This window comes from Macrosteles quadrilineatus, unplaced genomic scaffold (assembly GCF_028750875.1).
Source record: "Macrosteles quadrilineatus isolate MER2022 unplaced genomic scaffold, UCM_ALF_1.0 Scaffold_4__1_contigs__length_99947679, whole genome shotgun sequence".
In the NCBI taxonomy this organism is placed as follows: domain Eukaryota; kingdom Metazoa; phylum Arthropoda; class Insecta; order Hemiptera; family Cicadellidae; genus Macrosteles; species Macrosteles quadrilineatus.
Window position 1 is genome coordinate 12336556 of NW_026542597.1, and position 20833 is coordinate 12357388.

Here is a 20833-nt window from a genome sequence, read left to right on the forward strand (position 1 = left end):
CCGGATATTAAAACAGTCAGTTTCTGGAAATCGACTACGAAATTGTTTTGACGGTTGAGGTTTCTTAAATTCATTCCCGAGATCATCTCCTGCTACTTAAACATCTCAATGTTATTTTAAATACGAACTTTACATTATAACCAAACAGTACACTGAATGTAAATACTGATGTGTACATGTAAAAAATTATAAATTAAAAGTATTAAAATTCATTGTGTTTAAAGTTTTTATACTCTTCCTTACTGCTTTAGGTATTGAAATATTCACTTTTAGGTAGAATAAAACTGACTATAATGGAATGACAATTAATTATTGATCTGACAATCATATCTACTTATTAATAGGCAAACATGTTTTTTACAAAACCTATTTTTTTCTCAGCTCGAGTCCATCGCAGGGAAAATCTACGCACACTGTTAGAAAAATATTTTTCTCTAGATGTGCAGTATCCCTTTAAAAATTTAAATAAGCTCAAATATAAGCACAAAAAATGAATTTGAAAAAAAATAACATGGGCTTTATGGGTTGCCATGCTGGTGACGAAATAACAACAAAATATTAACAGAAAATCTAAACAAATGTTAGAAATTATAATCACATGTTGTATTTACAGCGTGGGGTGAAAATAGAGGAGCCTGTATCTTTGACTTACAACTAGACATTCCATCCCCGTGTTCAAGTTGTCGCCAGTTTGTTAATTAAATTCGTCGTGGTTGATGTGAGCCACCAACAGATTGCGCTGATCTAAATGACACATTTCTGTCGAATACACAATGTTTTTTACCAAGACAAACTTATGGAATGACTTATTAAGAGCTATAGCAACTTTTATTACCCATCAAATTTGTCAGCAACAAAACACAAGATAGAAAATGTGATTTTAGACACCCATTCTGTGTCTAGCTCACACAACTACATGTTTTAATTAAAAAAATAACGAGATATGGAAAAAATTATATACAGTAGATGGAATGTCTACTTCAGTATCAATACATTACATATTTTTGGTCGATTTTTCAACCACTGGACGACCACTAGTCTACATAAAACCGAAACCGTAAACAATATTTATAAAAAATTTTAAGGCGTAATTAAATATACAATTACCCAGAAGCGTTTTAAACGTGCTATGATGTGATGATGCCATCTAACAAAAAGGTCTACAGAGTAAAAATACCCTAAAGAGTTTGGACCGTGCCCTTACAAAATTTACAAAGCCAATAGCAACTAAGACTAACATGTTCAGATGTTGTTCAAACGTTCCTTTAGACTTAAACAGCAATCACCAAATCTACACAATTCGCAAACCAACACATTAAACTGATATTGTACGTGGAATTGATCTTATCCTCAAGACGTTATTGACCTTTTCCCGCCAATTAACACTCGGTCGGGTAAGGTTGGCGGGTGATTTGTCACTGTTTAGCTCAGATGTCCTACGCGTTATCCTTGCATTGCGATCAACACTTGGCCTCATTTCCGTTCTTCCTGATCGTATGACTTGACTTGGTTCGCAATTCTGACGCATGATGTAATATTGTGTGATACTGTAATACTGTTTGGAAACATCTATTTTTTATGTTTTATGGTAAAGTAAAAATAATTTTGAAGCTCATAATGATGTGATTATAGCCAATAACCTTTTGATGCTGAAGAAGACATCATTTTAAAGGATCAGCTGTAGTGAATGTTCATCCAAATTTAGCATAGTAGAATTAGCCACTACAGTGTCATTATATTTCATCTCTTATTTTGTGATACCTTGATGATTTTTAAGACATAACTAAATGCCGCATCTTAAACTAAATTTACCATAAAGATAGTCTTGTTTGAAAATACATTTCCGTCGTATTCATCAGAAATCGATTGACATCAGTCGACTCCGTTGGTGACTCAATTTCAACGGTCAATTATACTCTAAAGATATTGACAATAGTGTTCAAATAGGAATTTTATGTCTAGTTCATGATCCTCTGACCAAGGGGGTTGGACATAAAAATTGATGATAGTATCACCTCAGCTACAGTTCTGGACAATCAACTATACTCTGTACGATGGCATCCGTCTACCTGAGGAGTGGCCAACGGCTTAAGGCTCAAGCCAGTCCTAGGTGGATGGAGGGTCCAGAGACAGGTTCCATTATACAGATTATAGAAAACGGTTAGAATTCCTGAGCTACGTTAACTCCCTTCCCCAAAGTTCTCACCAATCGTGACAATCTCTTGGATTTTCACCTTTTGACCAAACTTAAACGAAACCCCTTGAAAGTTGACCATAAGGCTACTCACAATGTTTTATTTTTATAAAAATTGGTGTAGTAAATAGTCTTAAAGGATCCAATGTTCAAAATTTCTCCTAAACGTCCAATGATCCCACACATCTCGGTTACATCACAGCCAGTGAGGCAAGGGCAAGTGTCGGCTTGTCGGTGTAGGAAGTGTTGGAAGTGGCTGTAAGTAGGTGAATGTCAGAGGTAGGCTGTAACTTGTGTCCTGTAGTGTGTCATTGAGTGTAACAGGGATTGCTTGTTTCTAAAAATAGCTCCATTTCATTCAACCTAACCTGCCAGGATAGAATATAGTCGTGTCACAAAATAAACAAAGGTCCAGTGAAATTTTTGATTCCTATTTCTATCCAAAAACGATCATAAGGCAACGTCGTTGATTGCTTGATTGGTTGGACTCTGAATTGAGCACTGGTCTTCGACTAATGATGAGTTTATACGTCTAGACACAGCTCCATGAACAAAATATAAACGGTGGACAATTAGTTGGTGATGAATGCTATTAGAGTTTCTCATCAAACTACTAATCTTACCACTCTTCACTTATCCTTATTGTATTCATATAATATGTTTATGTTCAAAACACGAATGAAAATAGGAAAATAGAAACAGTCAAATCAGCAAACAATCCTTCGAGCCCAAAGGGTCATTGTTCGAACACTTTACGGCCAATTGCATCACGGTCTTTTAACGTAAACGTTAACCGATAGAAATCTTACAAACCCTCTTATAGTAGCAAATCCATTACAGTCTTTATACCAAGACAGTAAACTAAATCTACCAGTCAACAGCTGTAGTCAGTAACCTGATCACATTGTTGCCGTTGTCTGAGATTCGCGATAGCCGTGTACAGTGTTGTACCTGCGTCTGTCACGTCCTCCGTAACACGGTCAAGGTGACAGTAAGTTCCTCCCAGCTGATCTGATTCATTACCAACAGCTGATCGCAATAACACATTGCGTTGGCATTGGTGCGTATGATTAATTAACGCGGGCTTGTGGGAGATTAAATTGGTATTAGCTTTTCGAACTGTTGTTGCTTATCCATGACTACTTGCTAAGGGAATTCCAATGTGCGTCGATGTTTCGCTCGATTATCGTAAAATAAACAAAATAAACGGTATCAGCATTCTGACACATACTTTCTCCCATAAGTTTGTCAACAACCTTAATCATGTGTAAGCGGTGAGAGTAAATATACAGAAATAGGATTTGTACAATTTTGTTCAGAATTTAAAGTACTATAACATACTAAATTTTTATAAAAATCGTTCGGGCCATTTTTGGGAAAATCCTATTTTTCCGTTATTTTATGGGGTTTTATGGGAAAATCTCCATTAAAAATAAAAATGTCTAAAAAATGAAAAAAAACTATCAAAATTGTTAAGATCATAAAATACTACGTTAAATCAAAACTGGATTTTTTTCTAAAATCCTATTTTTCGTTATTTTATGGGAAAATAACATAATTTACTATAACTTTTGAACCGTAATTTTTACATAAATGGAATTCGTACCATTTTGTTCAGAATTTAAAGGGCTACAACATACTAAATTTTTATCAAAATCGTTCTGGCCATTTTTGAGAAAATTAGTTTTTTTCCGTTTTTTATGGGTTTTATTGGGAAATCCCCTTTAAAAACAAAATTTCAAAAAAATGAAAAAAACTCCTGGAGATGCCATGGATTAGAACCTACCTACCAAATTTCATCGAAATCGGACCACAAGTGTAGTCACTAGCTCTGTGCACATCCAGACACACGCACACACACAGACATCACTTTGAAAACCACTTTTTTGGGTCCAGGGGGACCCAAAACGAATAATCCACTCAAAACTTTCTCCATATACTATGGCATAGAGGGAGAAAGTAAAAACCAAGCATATTGGTAAAAATAATGAAATAAGCTTACTTTTATTCTAAGAATACACGTTGAATAGAATATTTGTTGTGTTTTTCTTTACCAATGGTATTGTTTACGTCACTCGTAGGAGGATAATCCACCTCTGGTTTTGTCAACCTTTATTTAGATTTACCCAAAAACAAATTGAGTCTTCTGTACAAAATCATTCCCACTTGGAATCGTACCAGCGACCGTCCGATTTGAATTCAATCTCTCTAAGTTAGTTAACTTTATAATCTATTCTGTAGCAAAGTCAAGAAACACGCGTCACACTCAAGGCTGGAATTAAAATGTGTAGATAAGTAGGAAAGAACCTCCCAGGATGGAATCTAACTAGACCGAGTTACCAATTAGCCTTTTAGAGCATCGTTGCTGCAATATCTTCTGAGAATATCTCAAACAAGATCTTGTATGTCATAAAGGAATCAAAGAGTACCACAATCCAACTAAAGACCACCTACTGTGCACATACTTGACCATTATAGCAAGACACTCCAATTAAGATTTTATGGGATGAAAGTAGGTATGTGATGGGATGCATTCGTATGATGTTAAACACAAAAGTTTATAATGTTTTATAATATTCTATGGTTTGGTGGTTTGGTTTATAAAAGATTTTAATATATTCGACTAAGTTTGATAATTGGACACCACTAACAGTTTTGAAGTGGTTTGATTGTCAGTGAAATAACATTTGTTGGGAAAATAATTGACTATTACATTGCTAACTATAAAAGGCATTTATCCAGACAATAAAACTTCACCAATCTGGGAGAAATTTATTTTTTCTGGATTATAAAACCTACATTTGGGCTTCAAACCATAGAGTCATGACAGTATAGTTATGGCTAAAAGCCTTAAGCCCTGGTTAAAAGTGAAAATTGACCCACTTCATGACCAAAGGCCCCACAGTTTAGGACTACACAAATTTCTTAAATTATAAAAAAATTAAAACTGTTAAAAACGTGACCATTTGTCAAGTTATTGTTTATGCAACTATAGGCTTTGATTAATACAACTTAGGTATCCAATGGGCAGTGTAAGTAAATAACTGATTACGCCATGAATGCACATAGAAGACAGATGGAAGAATATAATATAATAAATCCGTATTTTTTAGTTTATTCAGCCTGGTTGGGCATCTTATTTTAAATGTTTTGTACATATTATGTCTGTAATTCTGTAATTACAAACCATGTTTTCCAAGTATAACCATGTTAGTGTAGAAGAGAAAATTAATATTTCTTTCATTTCCGACTATACAGGGTGATTGATATAAGTGTGCCAGCAGTTTTATTCGAAAACCATAAGAGATATCAAAAAAAGTTAAATGGTAAGTGCCTTGGACTTTTTATTTAAAACATTGTAGTAAAGTCGAAAAAAATATTTTAGCCACCATTTTTCCAATATGGCCGCCAACTTTGATTTTTCTTAAGGAACATCCTGTATTTTATGATGTATTGTGGTAGAAAATGTAATTTTAAGACGATTTTATTCTTGTGATTTTTTCATAAACCTAACTGTTTCAAGATAATAATGGTTAAAGTTTTGAAATTTCTGCATGAGAAAGTTTCGATAAAGGCCTAAGCAAGCATGCCAGCTGTTTTATTCGAAAACTATTCGGAATTTCACAACTTAAACCATTATTATTTTTGAAACTGTTAGGTTTATGAAAAAAATTACAAGAATAAAATCGTATTAAAATTACACTTTCTATCAGAATAGGCCTACATCATAAAATACAGGGTGTTCCATAATAAAAATCAAAGTTGGCGGCCATATTGGAAAAATGGCGGCTAAAATATTCTTTTCGACTTAACTACAATTTTTTAAATAAAAAGTCCAAGGCACTTACCATTTAACTTTTTTTGATATCTCTTATAGTTTTTGGCACCCTGTATTATTATTTAGTCTTTTATCAGTTAATTTTAACTCATCAACTGCACTTATCTTCACCATTGGAATATTATCGATTAGCTCAAATCTGTTGGCAATTTTCTTATTTCAACACGGTAATTTAGCAAAGAACTCCTGTAGAACCACCAAACCATCCTATTGTTTTACTGTAGTCCTAACATAGAATTGTACAAGTTCTACATAACTCTAATACAAATTTCAAACATAAAATCATGAAACTGCAATAGACCTCCTACCTCTACCATTGATTACACAGACAAAATTATGCTCGATCACACCATGATAAGCTCCAATGAGAGCCTTGCACACTCAACACCTGTTACCAGGCAGGGCTACATGATAGCGTGCAGCCTTATCGTGCAACTCCCATTATTTACATGAACAGTACACGTCCCTAATTGTTTGTTGCTGTTTTGACTACAGTCGTGATTGTACCTGTTTGGGCGTGTCCGCTGTAAACGCTAGATTTGATCTCCTGCATACCTTGAAGTAATAGACGGCTTAATCAGCCTGTTATTGTCCAAGTAAGCCTCTTTGTGGACTAGGTCATGGTACTTAGCATTCTACCAGTGGTCATTCAATGTCGCACAGTTGTCAAGCTAATTTAGTGTGTTATGTGAACAATCATTGTTAGCGAATTTTCCATTTAGGGAATAAGCTATTAATGTAGCTCTCGTGGACCTGGACCCGGGACCGATTTACTTTTTCGTTTTGAGGTCCCCAGAGGCCAAAAACACCATCCGACTATGGGAACAGGGGTTTATGGGGTTTCCCCATTTTCCACTTCGAAAACAACAAATTTAGCAACTTCTTTCCAAACCACTTTGTAGAGCTTAAAAAATGAATAATTTAGTATATTGACGCATTATAATGAACCTAATGGCTACGGAGAAAATTCCAAAAAATTTAAAATTTAAAATTCCCATGTTTTTTGTAAGGAGAAAATTGTAAACTGTTGTACTTTGCTTGATTATGAGCATATTTTGATCCGATTTGGAAAAAAAACACCTTTTTACCCTCCCTGTTGCAGCAAACCTAAGTACTCGTTAAACTAATGCTATTTAAATAAGGAATACATGTATTTTTAAGGAAACATTTTAGTGTAAATCCAATCAGGCAAATGGAAATTCGCTTAGTCTGCAGGTTTGCTGCGGCGAGGGTATTTTTAATATGGGGTGAATATTTAATTACAATTATATTATCTTTCCTATGAAAACGTCTTTCTGAACTACTGTAGCATAATTGTCTTTGAATAGTGTAAGTAGACTTCTCATCTTATTGTAAAACCTGCGGACCATTGTGATGAGTTCATTTTGGTTGGAGTGCGCTGATGTTGACTAACAGTTCCCCTTTTATTTAAGGATATCTTTTGTTTTATTTGGCGTTTTCCTCTTTGGCTATAGTACCAAACAACAATATTTTCTCATCTTACGCAAAATTTTATATTTCATAAACAACTTAATACATTTTTACCTCTATTGTATGCTGTTGCTATATAAATTGAGTACTCTGTAGTATTATATAATAGTTCAGTTTAACGTGTTCTTCCTGTGATGAATTAAGATCGAAACTTACACTTAGTTGACATCCAAATAATACCCGACCCACTATCTAGTGGTATATTCTAATAGACTCAAGACTGCTATGATATCACAAACAAACGTCCAATGCCTTACCAGACATATTTGTTATTGAGACACATATCCTACAGTATGATCTCAATCATGTTATCAGCTGCAGATTGGCCTCTGGTGGACTATTACAAGCCACATGGCAATATGTCTCTCAAGCAAAGCTTAGCCCCCGGCGTCAATAGCTGCCGTTCGCACGTTATAAATCACTGTCACAGAAAACATAATACTACACTAACCGAACCTTCTTGTCTGGTTTGTTTTGTTTGTTTATGCATTCGTAATTTTATTTTCTACCCTCGTCCAATAATATTTGTTACGTTTGTCTTGACATGAAACTGTCCAATAAACCTTGTTTTTTGCCTTCTAGCGTTATTTCGTTGTTGGATAGCATCACTATAATTGGTAGCTCAAGGGAAAAATTGGATCTTGGCCTAGAATCCATCTAGGAAAACTATAAAATGAACAAATAGCGCATAATACTTGATAATGATCAAGGATATGAGAAAAATAAGTTTAAGAATTAAGTCATAGATTTTTACGACTGAAAAAATAATTTTCAAGAGTTAATAGCCTCCGGATTACGTTTGAATATTTACAGTGGTTTAAATACCTGCATTCGGTAATCCATACTGCTGCTTGTGGCAACCATAGTTTCAATTCACAGGGAATCATCTTCAGGCCGTACAAGGCGTCGTTATTCATCTCCATATATGAATGTCGTAATTTAATAAATAAGTACATAGAACACCAACACACACGAAAACGCACATTGATAGACGAACATTTAACATTAAAAATACCGAGTACTCGGAGACACGAGACAGGTGACACGACCGGGTGGAAGTTGTAGCTCGAACTGTTGAAAAAATCACTAGTTAAGGGAAGACGTTGATCCAATCTTACTGGATTGGTCATGAAAATCCAATAAGTCTTAAGGTTGGTGATGAGGTATTAAATGGGATAGTGTAGTGATAAAACGTTTAGAATATTTGCTTTACAAGGAAAAAGACATAGGAAGTATACAATGTAAACAATGAAATAAACAAATTACAGTATATGATAGACAGGTTGGTGCATATCTTTTCCTTATTCTACTCCTAACTGTGAATTAAATTTTAGTAGGAATAATTCTGGGATTACCTTGTTGTAATTCACAGAAACTGGCATAGGGGTAGGGTACAATGTAAACAAACAATTAAACGAACAAAGTATTTAAAATTTGAATGTATAAGTGTAACAAATATCACAGTTAGTAAGAAAGTAAACCAGGCACTTCAAAAAGGCGTATTAATTTACAGCCTTGTATGATTTCTGCTGGAGCTAGAGATGGACTGTAGAAGCTTAATTGGCTCGTGCAAGTATTCCGCTCACCTTGCTCGCTCCAGTCTAGTCAGTGAGAAGGTCAGTAAGGTCACCACGTAGTGTGGTCACTAATCAGTGATCAGTGACAGATATATCGTCACTGTCACTGATGGTCAAGTAGAATAAAACAATATAGTACAAAGGACACATTAGCGAAAAGCCTAACACACCTAGTAAAGTAACTTAGAAAAGTAACACAGTATCAAGTAGTTAAGTTAGAAGTTCCTTTAAAATCCAGTCCTATGTCGAATCACTTCTATTGCAATTTAAAATATATGTCATCAATAAATGTTACTCATAGCATTAATGTGGTCCATAATGATTAGTAACCTGTTCAATGAAGGAGCTACGAACAATAAAATATGTAATAGAGTTAAAGGACACATTACCTACGAAGATATCCAAATTGATTTTATAATGTAGTGATGGTATTATCACAAACAGATCCTAGCTTTTTTTGCAGGAAAGCCAAGCCTCTTTCTTTAGGGCTTTCTTTCTTTTGAACCATATTGGGGTATCATTTTGAGCTAATTTCAAATATTTGCCATAAAGAGATTTGCCCATTCATTCTCACACACATTTTCACCTAATTTAACCTTTTTTAAATTTCTACATAGGAATCATGAGTATAGCATATTTTCATAGGATGACGAGCAGTTACATAGTATTTATTATGTCTATATAGTACAGAACTGATTATTACATACAGCACTTTATACTATTTCAGCAAAGCATTGCTGACATTCATGCATTGCGAACCTTGGCAAGCTCAAGCTCGAGGAAAGGCTATTCAAATCCGCAACAGACCTCTCGAAGGATATTCGGTTCCGAGATATCTATTTAATTTATCGCTGATGATTGCGCAATGTCATAATAACTCAGAAGTCACCTTGTTCCTGACAATGAATTAGCGAACTTCTTCAGCGCAAGGTTGGACTTGCAGATCTGTTATCGCAAGGCCGGGGCGGGGCGACACGGACGGTCAACCAACTTGAGATGTGCCAAAAAGAACGACTCGTTCAAATGAACTGTTACGGAAAGTGATTCGTTGAATAAGAAAACTGTCCTTTGGGGAAATTACTGATACATGCAAGTTATTTCACACTCCCTATAAATTTGTATTCCATATGGTCCAGTTAACGTTAAAGTCAAGATTTTTCAGTTAATTTAGAGAGTGTTTAGTTGTTTACTATTTGTTTCTCGTTACTAAAACTATTTTGAAACCGTTTTAACCGGATAAACTATCTAGTATAAATGAATAGCTTGTACTCTAATTTTATACTGAAATAGTAAAGTATTAATCAGATTAGGTTATTGTTGTCACTATGTTAAACATACAAGACCTGTTCAAGGAGCCAGATAACATTGCAGAGGCTAAAAGCAGGAGGCTTCGCTGGACGGGCCACACCATTAGAAGAGAGGAAACTAGCACACATTATCAAATATGGAAAAGTGACCCACTGGGGAGAAGACAACGAGGGAGACCGAGGAAACGCTGGAAGGATGAAGTAAAGAAAGATATGGCCAGGATGGAAGTCAATGAAGGATGCAAGAGACAGAGCGACGTGGAGGCAGTGTGAGGCCAAGTACCACTTGGGGTACAAATTGCCATGGAAGTAAGTAAGTAAGTTTAACATACAACAATTTACATAGCTCTTAGAAGATTTAAAAGAAATACAGGGACCATTCATTTAGTGTCTACGCTAGTTGCATTTTAAATTGAAGTAACTCGATAGTTTTTTATGAAAGCTGTCTAACTCCTCACAATTTTGTTGGTACGCCGGGGACAGAAACGTTCCTCCCGCACCGAAGCCCAAGACACTATCCAGGTAGCAATCCACCCTACTTGTCAACATAATAATATTTTGATATACAATCACACGTTGTAACAGCTACAATAGTTCACCGGGAACAGTTCCGCAGAGCAGTTCTGTCCTGAGTCGTTGGCACGTCCTCACTGTCGGCGCCCTGGCGACCTCTAAGGCGACCTCGGCCGTCCAAAGGTCGGACCGAGGCGGTGTCCTAGGATCACCCACGCAGGATCACTCAGGATATAGTATCCGGGGCAAGGTGGAGTATGCAGAATTAATTAGTCGAATGGAAATCACATCGCGAATATCCTAAACGCCACGCCCATTACAGTGTCAAGGTGATATATTCATCGTATGGATCTATGGATGTACTTATGGTAATACGCCACGATTTGCTCTTGTAATGTTGTATTGTTTCTGTAATGCGTTTCACGTGGAGATTGTTTGATTGGAGTTAGATAAGACAAAGTCATCTTTGGATACTTCAAGTAGATCTAGCATTCTCTACGAGTAATGTATGTTATATGTATGTGTTATGTGGTACGAATAATGTATGTGTTTTGTTTTATTACTCTGAGGTAATAATCATAATACAAAATAACCATAAAAAATACAATCTAGAAAAAAATTCACTCTACATAAAAGGGACAAATATAAAACCTTCCTCAAAGCTCGATTTTCCACTCGGACCGACGTATTTCCTAAATATTGTCACCACAATGTCCTCCTCTCGATATCTGGTAGGACATGGGCGACTAACACCAATATCTAGACTCAAGTAGGAGGTTCAAAACCAGCTGTAGGTCGACAAAACAGTCCGTGGGTTCAAGGAGAATTTATTGTAAACAAGTTACAAGTTGCGAACCCTCTGACTCATACCATTAACTGACCCACGCTGTCAAACTGGGCGGAGTTTGGTAAGGATCTACTACCGTGCTGACACATTTATCTACAACTAGCTGTACCCGCGGGCCCCGTTTAACTTCATAAGTATTCGCATGGCTCATTCACGTCCTGGTTGAAGTTCGTTCGCTACGCTCACTCACCTTTAGGTTGGAGCTCGTTCGCTCCGCTCACTTGCCTTCAGGTTAGCTCGTTCCCTACGCTAACTCGCCTCCAGGTTGAAATTCGTTCGCTTAGCTCAATCACCTTTTGGTTGGAAATTAGCTGTTGTCATAAATTAAAAAAAAATAATAGTGCTCCACCCTGTTGGTAATCCTTGTAACTTTTATGCTATTGAACATCATAGAACAGAACCAACTTGTTTAATTGAAACAGCTGTTAAGATTCATTAATTTCTTTTAAATATGAAAAACTGTAAGGTTAACATGGGGAACTACAGAGCCACTGGGGTGGAGCCTGAAAGGATTTTTGGGATAATAATATGCTTTAATGTTAATCGGGAATGTGAGCTATCATCATGCCAAATTTCAGCCCAATCCGTCCATTAGTTTATGCGTGATTGAGTAACACACACACACACAAACACACAAACTCACAAACTTTCAGATTTATAATATTAGTAAGATTCGCTGTTAATTACGATTAAGTTTCAATCAATTATTTAAGATGGGGACGCCACTATGTGCGTATTTCAACTCAAATATGAGTGAAGGATGAGTGTGACGAGTGGCGCGATCTTGTAGTCTTAGTGACTGCCGACACAGCCCATACAGCCAATGGCAACTAAGGTACCTACAGTTTATAGTGGAATCCGAACCAAATTTTTCCCTTCTTTAACGAATCGATCTAATTTTCAGGATACTACTGCAGATCGTCGTAGTTCTCACTAGTGGGGACGTTAATCCACACCAGGGAGTATCAGTGGCGCAAGTATTTACTTTTTGATACTGATATAGACATCTCATTTATATGGACCAGATGACGCCAATTGTAATTCAAATGAAACATTGTTGTACAGACCCTCTCGCACAGTGTGCTGCCAAAATATTTCCTCCATTTGTATTTAACACTCAGATAGTTTATGTGACACAAGATATGCAATACTTTACTTCAGTTTCAATTTGAGTAAGGTTTGTTTACACGATGTGCCCTGGACAGGACAGCAGTCCATCGAGAAGTGAAATTCAACAAAGTTAATTTAGATTATAAAATTAACTTCTTACGCTACAGCATTAACAAAACAATGAAATATCTTTATCGATGGTTCAATGTACTAGTGCTAGTGTCGTATCTATATAATCAATACGCCAACACAAAATTTGTCCTTTGAACTCCCCCACCCTTAAACTATTTTCACCATTCACGTCTCATCGGTAAGAGCGTGCACGTAGATTTGCACACTGTCCTGAAATGTTTTAAAAAGTCTCTTGGGCTTTTAAAGTGGCTTTTAAAGTTCCAATGTTATCTTGATGAAGATAATGTTTGTTTAAATTATGTTTAGCTGAATAATGTAAATGCTAATATTTAAGTTGCAAACAAGGAACACGTGATACAAACATTTAATTTTACCATAGACAAATAGAAAAAATATAGACCGTCAGCTGTGCTGCGGTTAGCATAAGTTCTGGCGCACACCACTGCAGCGTCTGCTGGTTGCATACGATATGCGCTGTAACTACAAGGCAAACCTAGCGGTGGGCGCCGGAACCTTCCTTTGACAGTCTATATTTATTCTATTTGTCTATGATTTTACTGACTTGGTTGAAATTAAATATTTACTATTTGAATTTTTGGGTTTGCGTACACCCTACTTATTAAAATGGACAAAAGGGAGACAACCTGAACGATTTGATATATTTCACCAAAAAAGAAAACTGAATTGACACAGTACTGTATTTCTTGAGCAATCCTTGAAAGAAACTATTTTCAAACTATGGAAACATGGAAAATTAATAGAAAACCACCAAGTAAAATATATAGAGATCTTGTTTTTTGAGAATTTATAATGGTTGTTAGCCTATATGATGAAGAATACCTACAAGATGAAGATTCCTACAAACGATGAACGAGGATGTTACCCGAAGTGCTACAATCTTTAGTAGGAAACATGGACTTAACTTTGCACTAATTGTAGAGGAAACCCCTAACAGCAGGCAGAATGAAACTGGTACCGTACGTCAAATATATTTTTCCTACAGTTACCTAACAATGTACATGTTCTCTCACTGATTTGAGAAAGCAAAGTGGCCAATTCGCTCATCAGTGAGACAATGTTAACATTGTCTCACTCTAATTACTTTGTCTCACTCCAGATTTTCAACGTGAAGGCACGAAATAGTGAGCGCGTAACATACAGGCAACGCCGTATGCGCGCGAAATACGTTGGCAGCACTGGCTGTAAATCAGCTGGTCAGCTGTTGTACTGTTGTATTTGTCACTTCACATTAAATGTTATATTAAAAGTTCATTCTATGTAAAAATAGGTTATGTTTCTTCACCAATTTATTTGTTTTATGGTAACTGTAGGAAAAGTATAATGCAGCAACTGCTAAACTATAATACAGCAACTCGAGTTCAAAGTACAATTGCCTCACTCGAGAAACCATTCCTCACTCGCCTACGGCTCGTGAGTAAGGATTTCTCTCGAGTGAGTCAATTGCTCACTTTTCTCACTAGTTGCACAAATAACTATTTAATCTATGTTTGCATATTATTATGACACATTCAAGAAAAATAAACCTTTACTAAAACTTCGTCGATGGATTAAATTTTTATGCACTGTTAAGGGAAACAAAAAACCACCTGAACATCAGGCTTTTAACTCTGAGTTTTCTCAGGTAAATTAAAGATTGGCGTTATTTTAGCAACTAACATCGAAGCAAATAAAATTGTCACAGGTTTTATTCAGGTAGTCCTTGTTTGTCTTGAGTAATGTGAACAAATGTTATCACCATTTTAAAACATTACTGAAATTTTTAAACATACTGGTGACAATGCTGGTACCATGCAGGAATAATGAAGATAATGAATAATAATAATGACGAATAATGATAATCAATAATGAAGATAAACATGGACAACCTTATGTGGCTATGGGTAAATCGGGTAACATTATAAAACAAGATCAGCTTTTGACAAATTGTAAAATATTTACAAGAAATGTTGCTGATATTGAACTGTTATGTAGCCTACATTGTGAGTATTTCCATTCGTTACATAGCCTTTGAGTTGACTCTTTAAACTCATTAGACATTATGACTGTTATTTGTTTCGAAATAACTCCTGTAATACTTTGCGATTGCTCTAATTCGAGCAACATGTACACTAGTGAAATATCATTTGACAACTTGTAGTTTACAATCCAAATCAATCTATTTTTTTATTCAGTGCAAGCACGAATCGTTTTGCATTAAACTCGAGACGCAGAAATCAACACATTCAAGTGTAAATATAGAAACACACCTTAAAACTGACACAGCTGATAAAGTTATAAAAATATTGTTTTGAACCAACCTTTCTTCCCTTGCGAAGCCGTATGTTGTATTCCTAAGAAATGTGATTCTAAACCCTACCATTCCCAGATTTTGACCCAGTCAGACAGGTGGTGGGTTTCAGGGTTTCAGCTAGTGTACAGAACGTTAGCCCAAATGGAGAACTGTTTACGTTCCCTTTGTGGTGTTCTGAGCGAATGTTTGTATAGCTTTTCCAGATAAATAGTGTAACGCTTCCCACTAGGACTACATTCTGCTATTAGGTCTGTATTTACAACCAAAAGTGCATTTAATGATCAATAAATATTCAATGTAACATTACACAGCTAGTGTTATGTGAGGTAGTTTCCAAAACAGAATGGAAGTTAAATTATTATTATTGCTTTTCATTGCTGGGTGCGAAAGTTTAGTTTAATATGAAATCAGGATTATTCTAAATTGCAGTAAATTGCATGTGACTTGTTGTTACTAAGTAAGATCGGTAGATTCCTTGGCTTGGACCTGGTTACGGAAAACTGGGTCCAGTTTTGAATTTCAAAAAAATTGACTTTGGTCAGAATCAGAATCGAATCGGTAATAATTTGATTACCAACAAACACTACAAACTCTCAGAATCCAAGCTTTCATGAATCATTTCCTAATACTCAAAAACTTGAAAATTACAATATTCTTTGGTATGATAATTATTAGACAAGTTTGTAGAAGGATAATCAGCACGTTCGTAAATACATTTGTATGTCTAACGTGTCGGTTATGGTTTGTAGTAACCTAGCAACAGCTTTGTTTACTTTGAGTTGTGTAATCCTTCTCTACCCCACAACATCAGCACGTTCATTATTACTTGCTAAGCTTCTAGGTCGGGTTACATGACAACACACTACACCTGTTCCATCAATAGAAGGCACATTATTGTAATTAATTTGCATCTTTTCTCGCTGATTAGTTTCGTGGTGTAATTTTTGTTTTTCTCTTAAAATATATTTCTGATGCACCCTGAATTCCTAATGAGCATTACGACTTTCGTATTTTTTGTGTCTGAATGTTACGGATGTATTTTATATTTATAGAAAAGTAAAACACAGTAAAAATCCACTGTCCACACACTTCTAACAGATAAAGTATTTTAAAAGCCAAAGTATAGACTGTGGTTTAAAACCAGGTCAATGCAGAAATACCTGTTTTGTGTTCAGAATCTACGATCAAAGAGTACAATAAACTTAGAAACTGGTCCAATGTTTCTCAGCAAGAGGTCCTCTTGTTCGCAAAGTTTCAAACGAGATTCAAAAGGTCACTATAATAATATAAAACATCATTGTAGCTCTTAAACTATGTTTTTCCATTCATTTTTTAAAAGACGAAGGCTGGGTGGCTGAATGGTTATGGTGCTCACCTTAACAATCAATCAGTCGCTAGTTCGATACTGAGAAAAGTGTGTAGCTTATCAAAAACTGGACCCAGCTGTTCCTGATCATTGTTTTTTTAATAAACGATCCTGGCTAATGAAACAGCTGATCATTAACAATGCTACCCAGATCATGTCACTATTCTACACTCATCCTTCACTCATATTTTGGAAAAAATACGCACCTAAGGTCCTCATCTCAATTGATAATGATAATGAAAATAATGATGCTTATGTCAGTACTCAGAATTAAGAGTTTAAAAACGCTTTTACTCATTTTCACTCATAGATCGCTGAAATAACAGAATATTCTCAAGTACGAACAACTTGTCATTGTAATAATTAAATCTATGTTAATTAATTATTGTTGATAAACCTTAAAATCTGATGTAAAATTGGGAAATAGTGTTGATCATAGTGGGAGCCATCGTAGTTTACTATGTCTCAATTTAAAGAGGATTTAAAAACAGTTTTGTAGCTTTTTAGTGCTCGGAATCGCACGATCTGTAAAGATTTTGTTTAGTATTATGTATATCAATTTTCTGGATAACTGTTGAATTTCAAAATATCCTGAATGTCTAGTTAATAAATCATGATAACTCTACACTTCATCAGCTAAATCTCTACCAAATTTTAGATCAATTGATGTTTCACTTTTGACAAATGTACAGATTTTTGGGAAGCTATTTTGTCTCCTATTAAAGTCAATTACGTAAAAAAAATCAATAAACGCTATACACCAACACAATACTCTTAAGTTCGTGAATTTAACAACTCTTGCCTATTCTGGAGAGTATCCGAGCACTATACAATAACCTTATGACTCATTTAAAACCCTCATTGTCAATTGTAGCATTAGGTTAGGTTAGGTCAGGTCTGCTTGATTATTGCTTGTCTGTAGAGTTTAGTCCTGTCTACATATGCTACCCTCTTCATCTGACTGAATAATTTTTGTCCTCTACATATTTTCGAGATTAAATAGTAAACATTTTCGGCATTTCCTCAAAATTACAAATTTGGTTCAATTTGTGGTTAAATGTGAGAGGGGTTCCCGTCAGTTCTTTAGTGTTAGAAAAACATAGATTTTCGACTAAATCCAAAGATTGGTCGTTTGCATTGAGACACGACAAATACGAACCCTACACAACACTTTAGGCCAACCACGGAACGTCAATCGATGTATTTACCGACATGGACATGTGGTGTATTTACCTGACTAAAGCAAACAGGCGTTCTATGTGTGTTTTGATTTCGGAAAAGAAAACATGAAAGCTTCTAAATACTGTGTATTAAATGTTCAAATCTGGATTACGTATGGATTAATATTACTTCCTACATTATGGCTGAGTTTTCTTTCACAAAAGTGTACAATATCTGGCAGAAGCAAAAAAACTGAGACTCAAACCCCCCCTTTGAACCGTTCATCTCCTAGAAGTTCAACCTTCAGAATGGATAACGTCTACTGGGCTCTACTCTTGTAAAATGAGCAATTTGTTTTGACAAGTATACGTCGTGATTTCGCGTCTATTGTGTGTACAAAAATGCACATTTACAACAAAACATGACTAAAGTACCAAGTCCAGCCTGAACAGTCTACCACTTCTAACTAATTGGTATCTTTATGCAATTTGAGACGTTAACAGGAATTCTTTGCACTAGGGATGAGCATCGATAACCGATGTTTTCTAAACATTGATGATTATCTATCGATGTTCGATAGCCTTTACATCGATAGTAGGTTACCGAGTTGTTGTTACATCGACGTTTTCGTCAAATATCGATGTTATTGGCCAATTATCAAAATATCAATGTAGGCTAATTGAATAAAACATTATTACATTTAATGATTTTTGAATGTTGACCTGAACAAGAGATTGAACTTTTGTACTTTATTCATTTGAAACCTTAAATATCCCCAACTGGATTTCACCTATGGAAGAGTAGTGTGAGAGCCCTAAATGTTGCTAAAAATAAATGTCTGTAATTTGTAATCAATTTCAGCCGCAGCACTTCTGCTCCTGTATGATCATAACCGATATTTTGATTCCTGGAGGTGTAAAAGAAAAAGTGCCAATCTAGAACGTATAGTTTAGGTAAGCTGAGATAGAAAGTAGACAAAACTCTAAACAAAATAAAATCGACAATCGATGTTTTTAAATATAAATTTTTAAATATCGATATGTTTGCAACATCAATGGTTGGTACCGATGTTACCATAGATGGCTGACCTATCGATGATCATCCCTAATTCACACAATTTTCAATACAGTTGCATGCAATTTACTTCACACATCAAAATCCTAATGTTGGTTAACTTGTTTCCCCTTCCTTCTTTACGATATGACTTATAAAATCCTCAATGTCTCGTATTAAGAATAAATTTATTATTTTTTAGGCTGTCATTAATCCATTCAACAAGTAATATTCGATAATCCCCAGTCCATGATGCAGTTAATTCCACGTTTTATGAATTTAAATGAAACTTACTGCCAAGAGAAGCTGCCAGCGATTCCTTCCCGGAGGCGATCCTTGAGGGACCTCTGTCTGGAAGGGCCTCCACTCCACGCCGCCATCTTGAGTATCAACCAGCCATCTTGATCACTCACTCACTTAACCCGCCAAAACACACGTGCTATTCTCTTTATATTGTATGCCTCACATTCTGTATGCTGAAAGTGAATAAATTTATTTAAATTTTTATCTAAATTATTTTAGAAAATAAAAAAACTTTAAAATTATGATCGGTATTACGTAAATTCAATAAAAATCCCAAATGTATTATAGTTTAACATTAATACCAACTGAAATCTTTATTCTGATTGATATTATTATAAAAATTACATTTATTTCGTGGTAAATCCCTAGCAGATTTTTTTTTAATTTATTGTTTAAAAATTTTAACTAGCCTATGATATAGTTATTTAAATTAGTCTATTACAACGTAGAGGAAGATTGACTAAGGCTTACTATTTCCTAAAAAAAAATTATAATTCGATTTAATTATTTTAAAATTAAATGAATTTAAATGAGCTGGTGTTAATCTGTTAAGAAAAATATTAATTGTAAGTTTTAGCTAAATAAGTAGGTATTTTTATTTCTTGTACTATTATTCAGTAACGTTGCGTACTTGATTTTAAGACCAGATGGTGGAAGTCTTTTGTTTGTTGTGGAATTTGAGTAATCTGAAACAGAAAATAATTCACTTGTATTTAAAATCAAATCCACACAGCTGACGAATTCGGAATCTAAATATATAAAAGGCAAAGCCCTCACTGACTCACTCACTCACTCACTCATCACTAATTCTCCCACTTCCCATTTACCTAGGAGGCTGAAATTCGGTACACCGATTCTTTGGGCATTAAATAGGAAAACTAAGTAGTTTTTATTCTGATCGGGCTTTCGGGCTCCGCCCCGGTGGCTCTGGAGTTTCCCATGTTAACCTTATGATTTTTCATATTTAAAAGAAATTTCTTAACAGCCGTTTCAATTAAACAAGTCGGTTCTGTTCTATGATGCTCTATAGCATTAAAGTTACAAGGATTACCAACAGGGTGCAGCACTATTATTTTTTTAAATTTATGACTACAGCCAATTTGCAACCAAAAGGTGAGTGAGCGTAGCGAACGAACTTCAACCTGGAAGCGAGTTAGCGTAGCGAACGAGCTAACCTGAAGGCAAGTGAGCGGAGCGAACGAGCTCCAACCTAAAGGTGAGTGAGCGTAGCGAACGAACTTCAACCAGGACGTGATTGAGCCATGCGAACAAGCTCACTTGTGAAGCTAAACGGGGCAAAGCCCGCGGGTACAGCTAGTATTATAACAAACTAGCTCACCCCGTCTTGGCTTTGCTCATGGAAATTTAATTTAAACATTAGACCACTTAAGTTAAACTAAGAGAGGATAGGCTAATGTTTTTAGTCATAAAACTATTCCCGCTGAATCTCCTTCACACGCACCTAATTTTATAATAGTACTGTCAGCTCTCCCATAACTTTATTGAAAAGTTGATTAAAGTAACATTAAGTAACATAAAAACCTTGCACGATGTTTTACTGTGTTTCTTATATCCCTCAAAGGTCCTAAATAGTTCCAGGTCTACAGTGTCTATGATGTTTTCACCAAGC

General features: G+C 35.4%; 1 protein-coding gene across 1 annotated transcript in view; it reads right to left on the minus strand.

The window, feature by feature from the left end:
- The window catches only part of LOC128992329 (TLD domain-containing protein 2-like), a 419200-nt gene extending 399324 nt beyond the window's left edge, over window positions 1-19876 (minus strand). Inside the window, exons 1-2 of the mRNA XM_054415850.1 lie at window positions 19835-19876; window positions 19195-19376 (exon numbers count right to left, since the gene is read on the minus strand). Of these exons, the coding sequence (XP_054271825.1) occupies window positions 19195-19280 (86 nt within the window). The 5' untranslated portion in view covers window positions 19281-19376; window positions 19835-19876. The remainder of the gene's footprint in view (window positions 1-19194; window positions 19377-19834) is intronic.
- Between the last annotated feature and the right edge of the window lie 957 nt (window positions 19877-20833).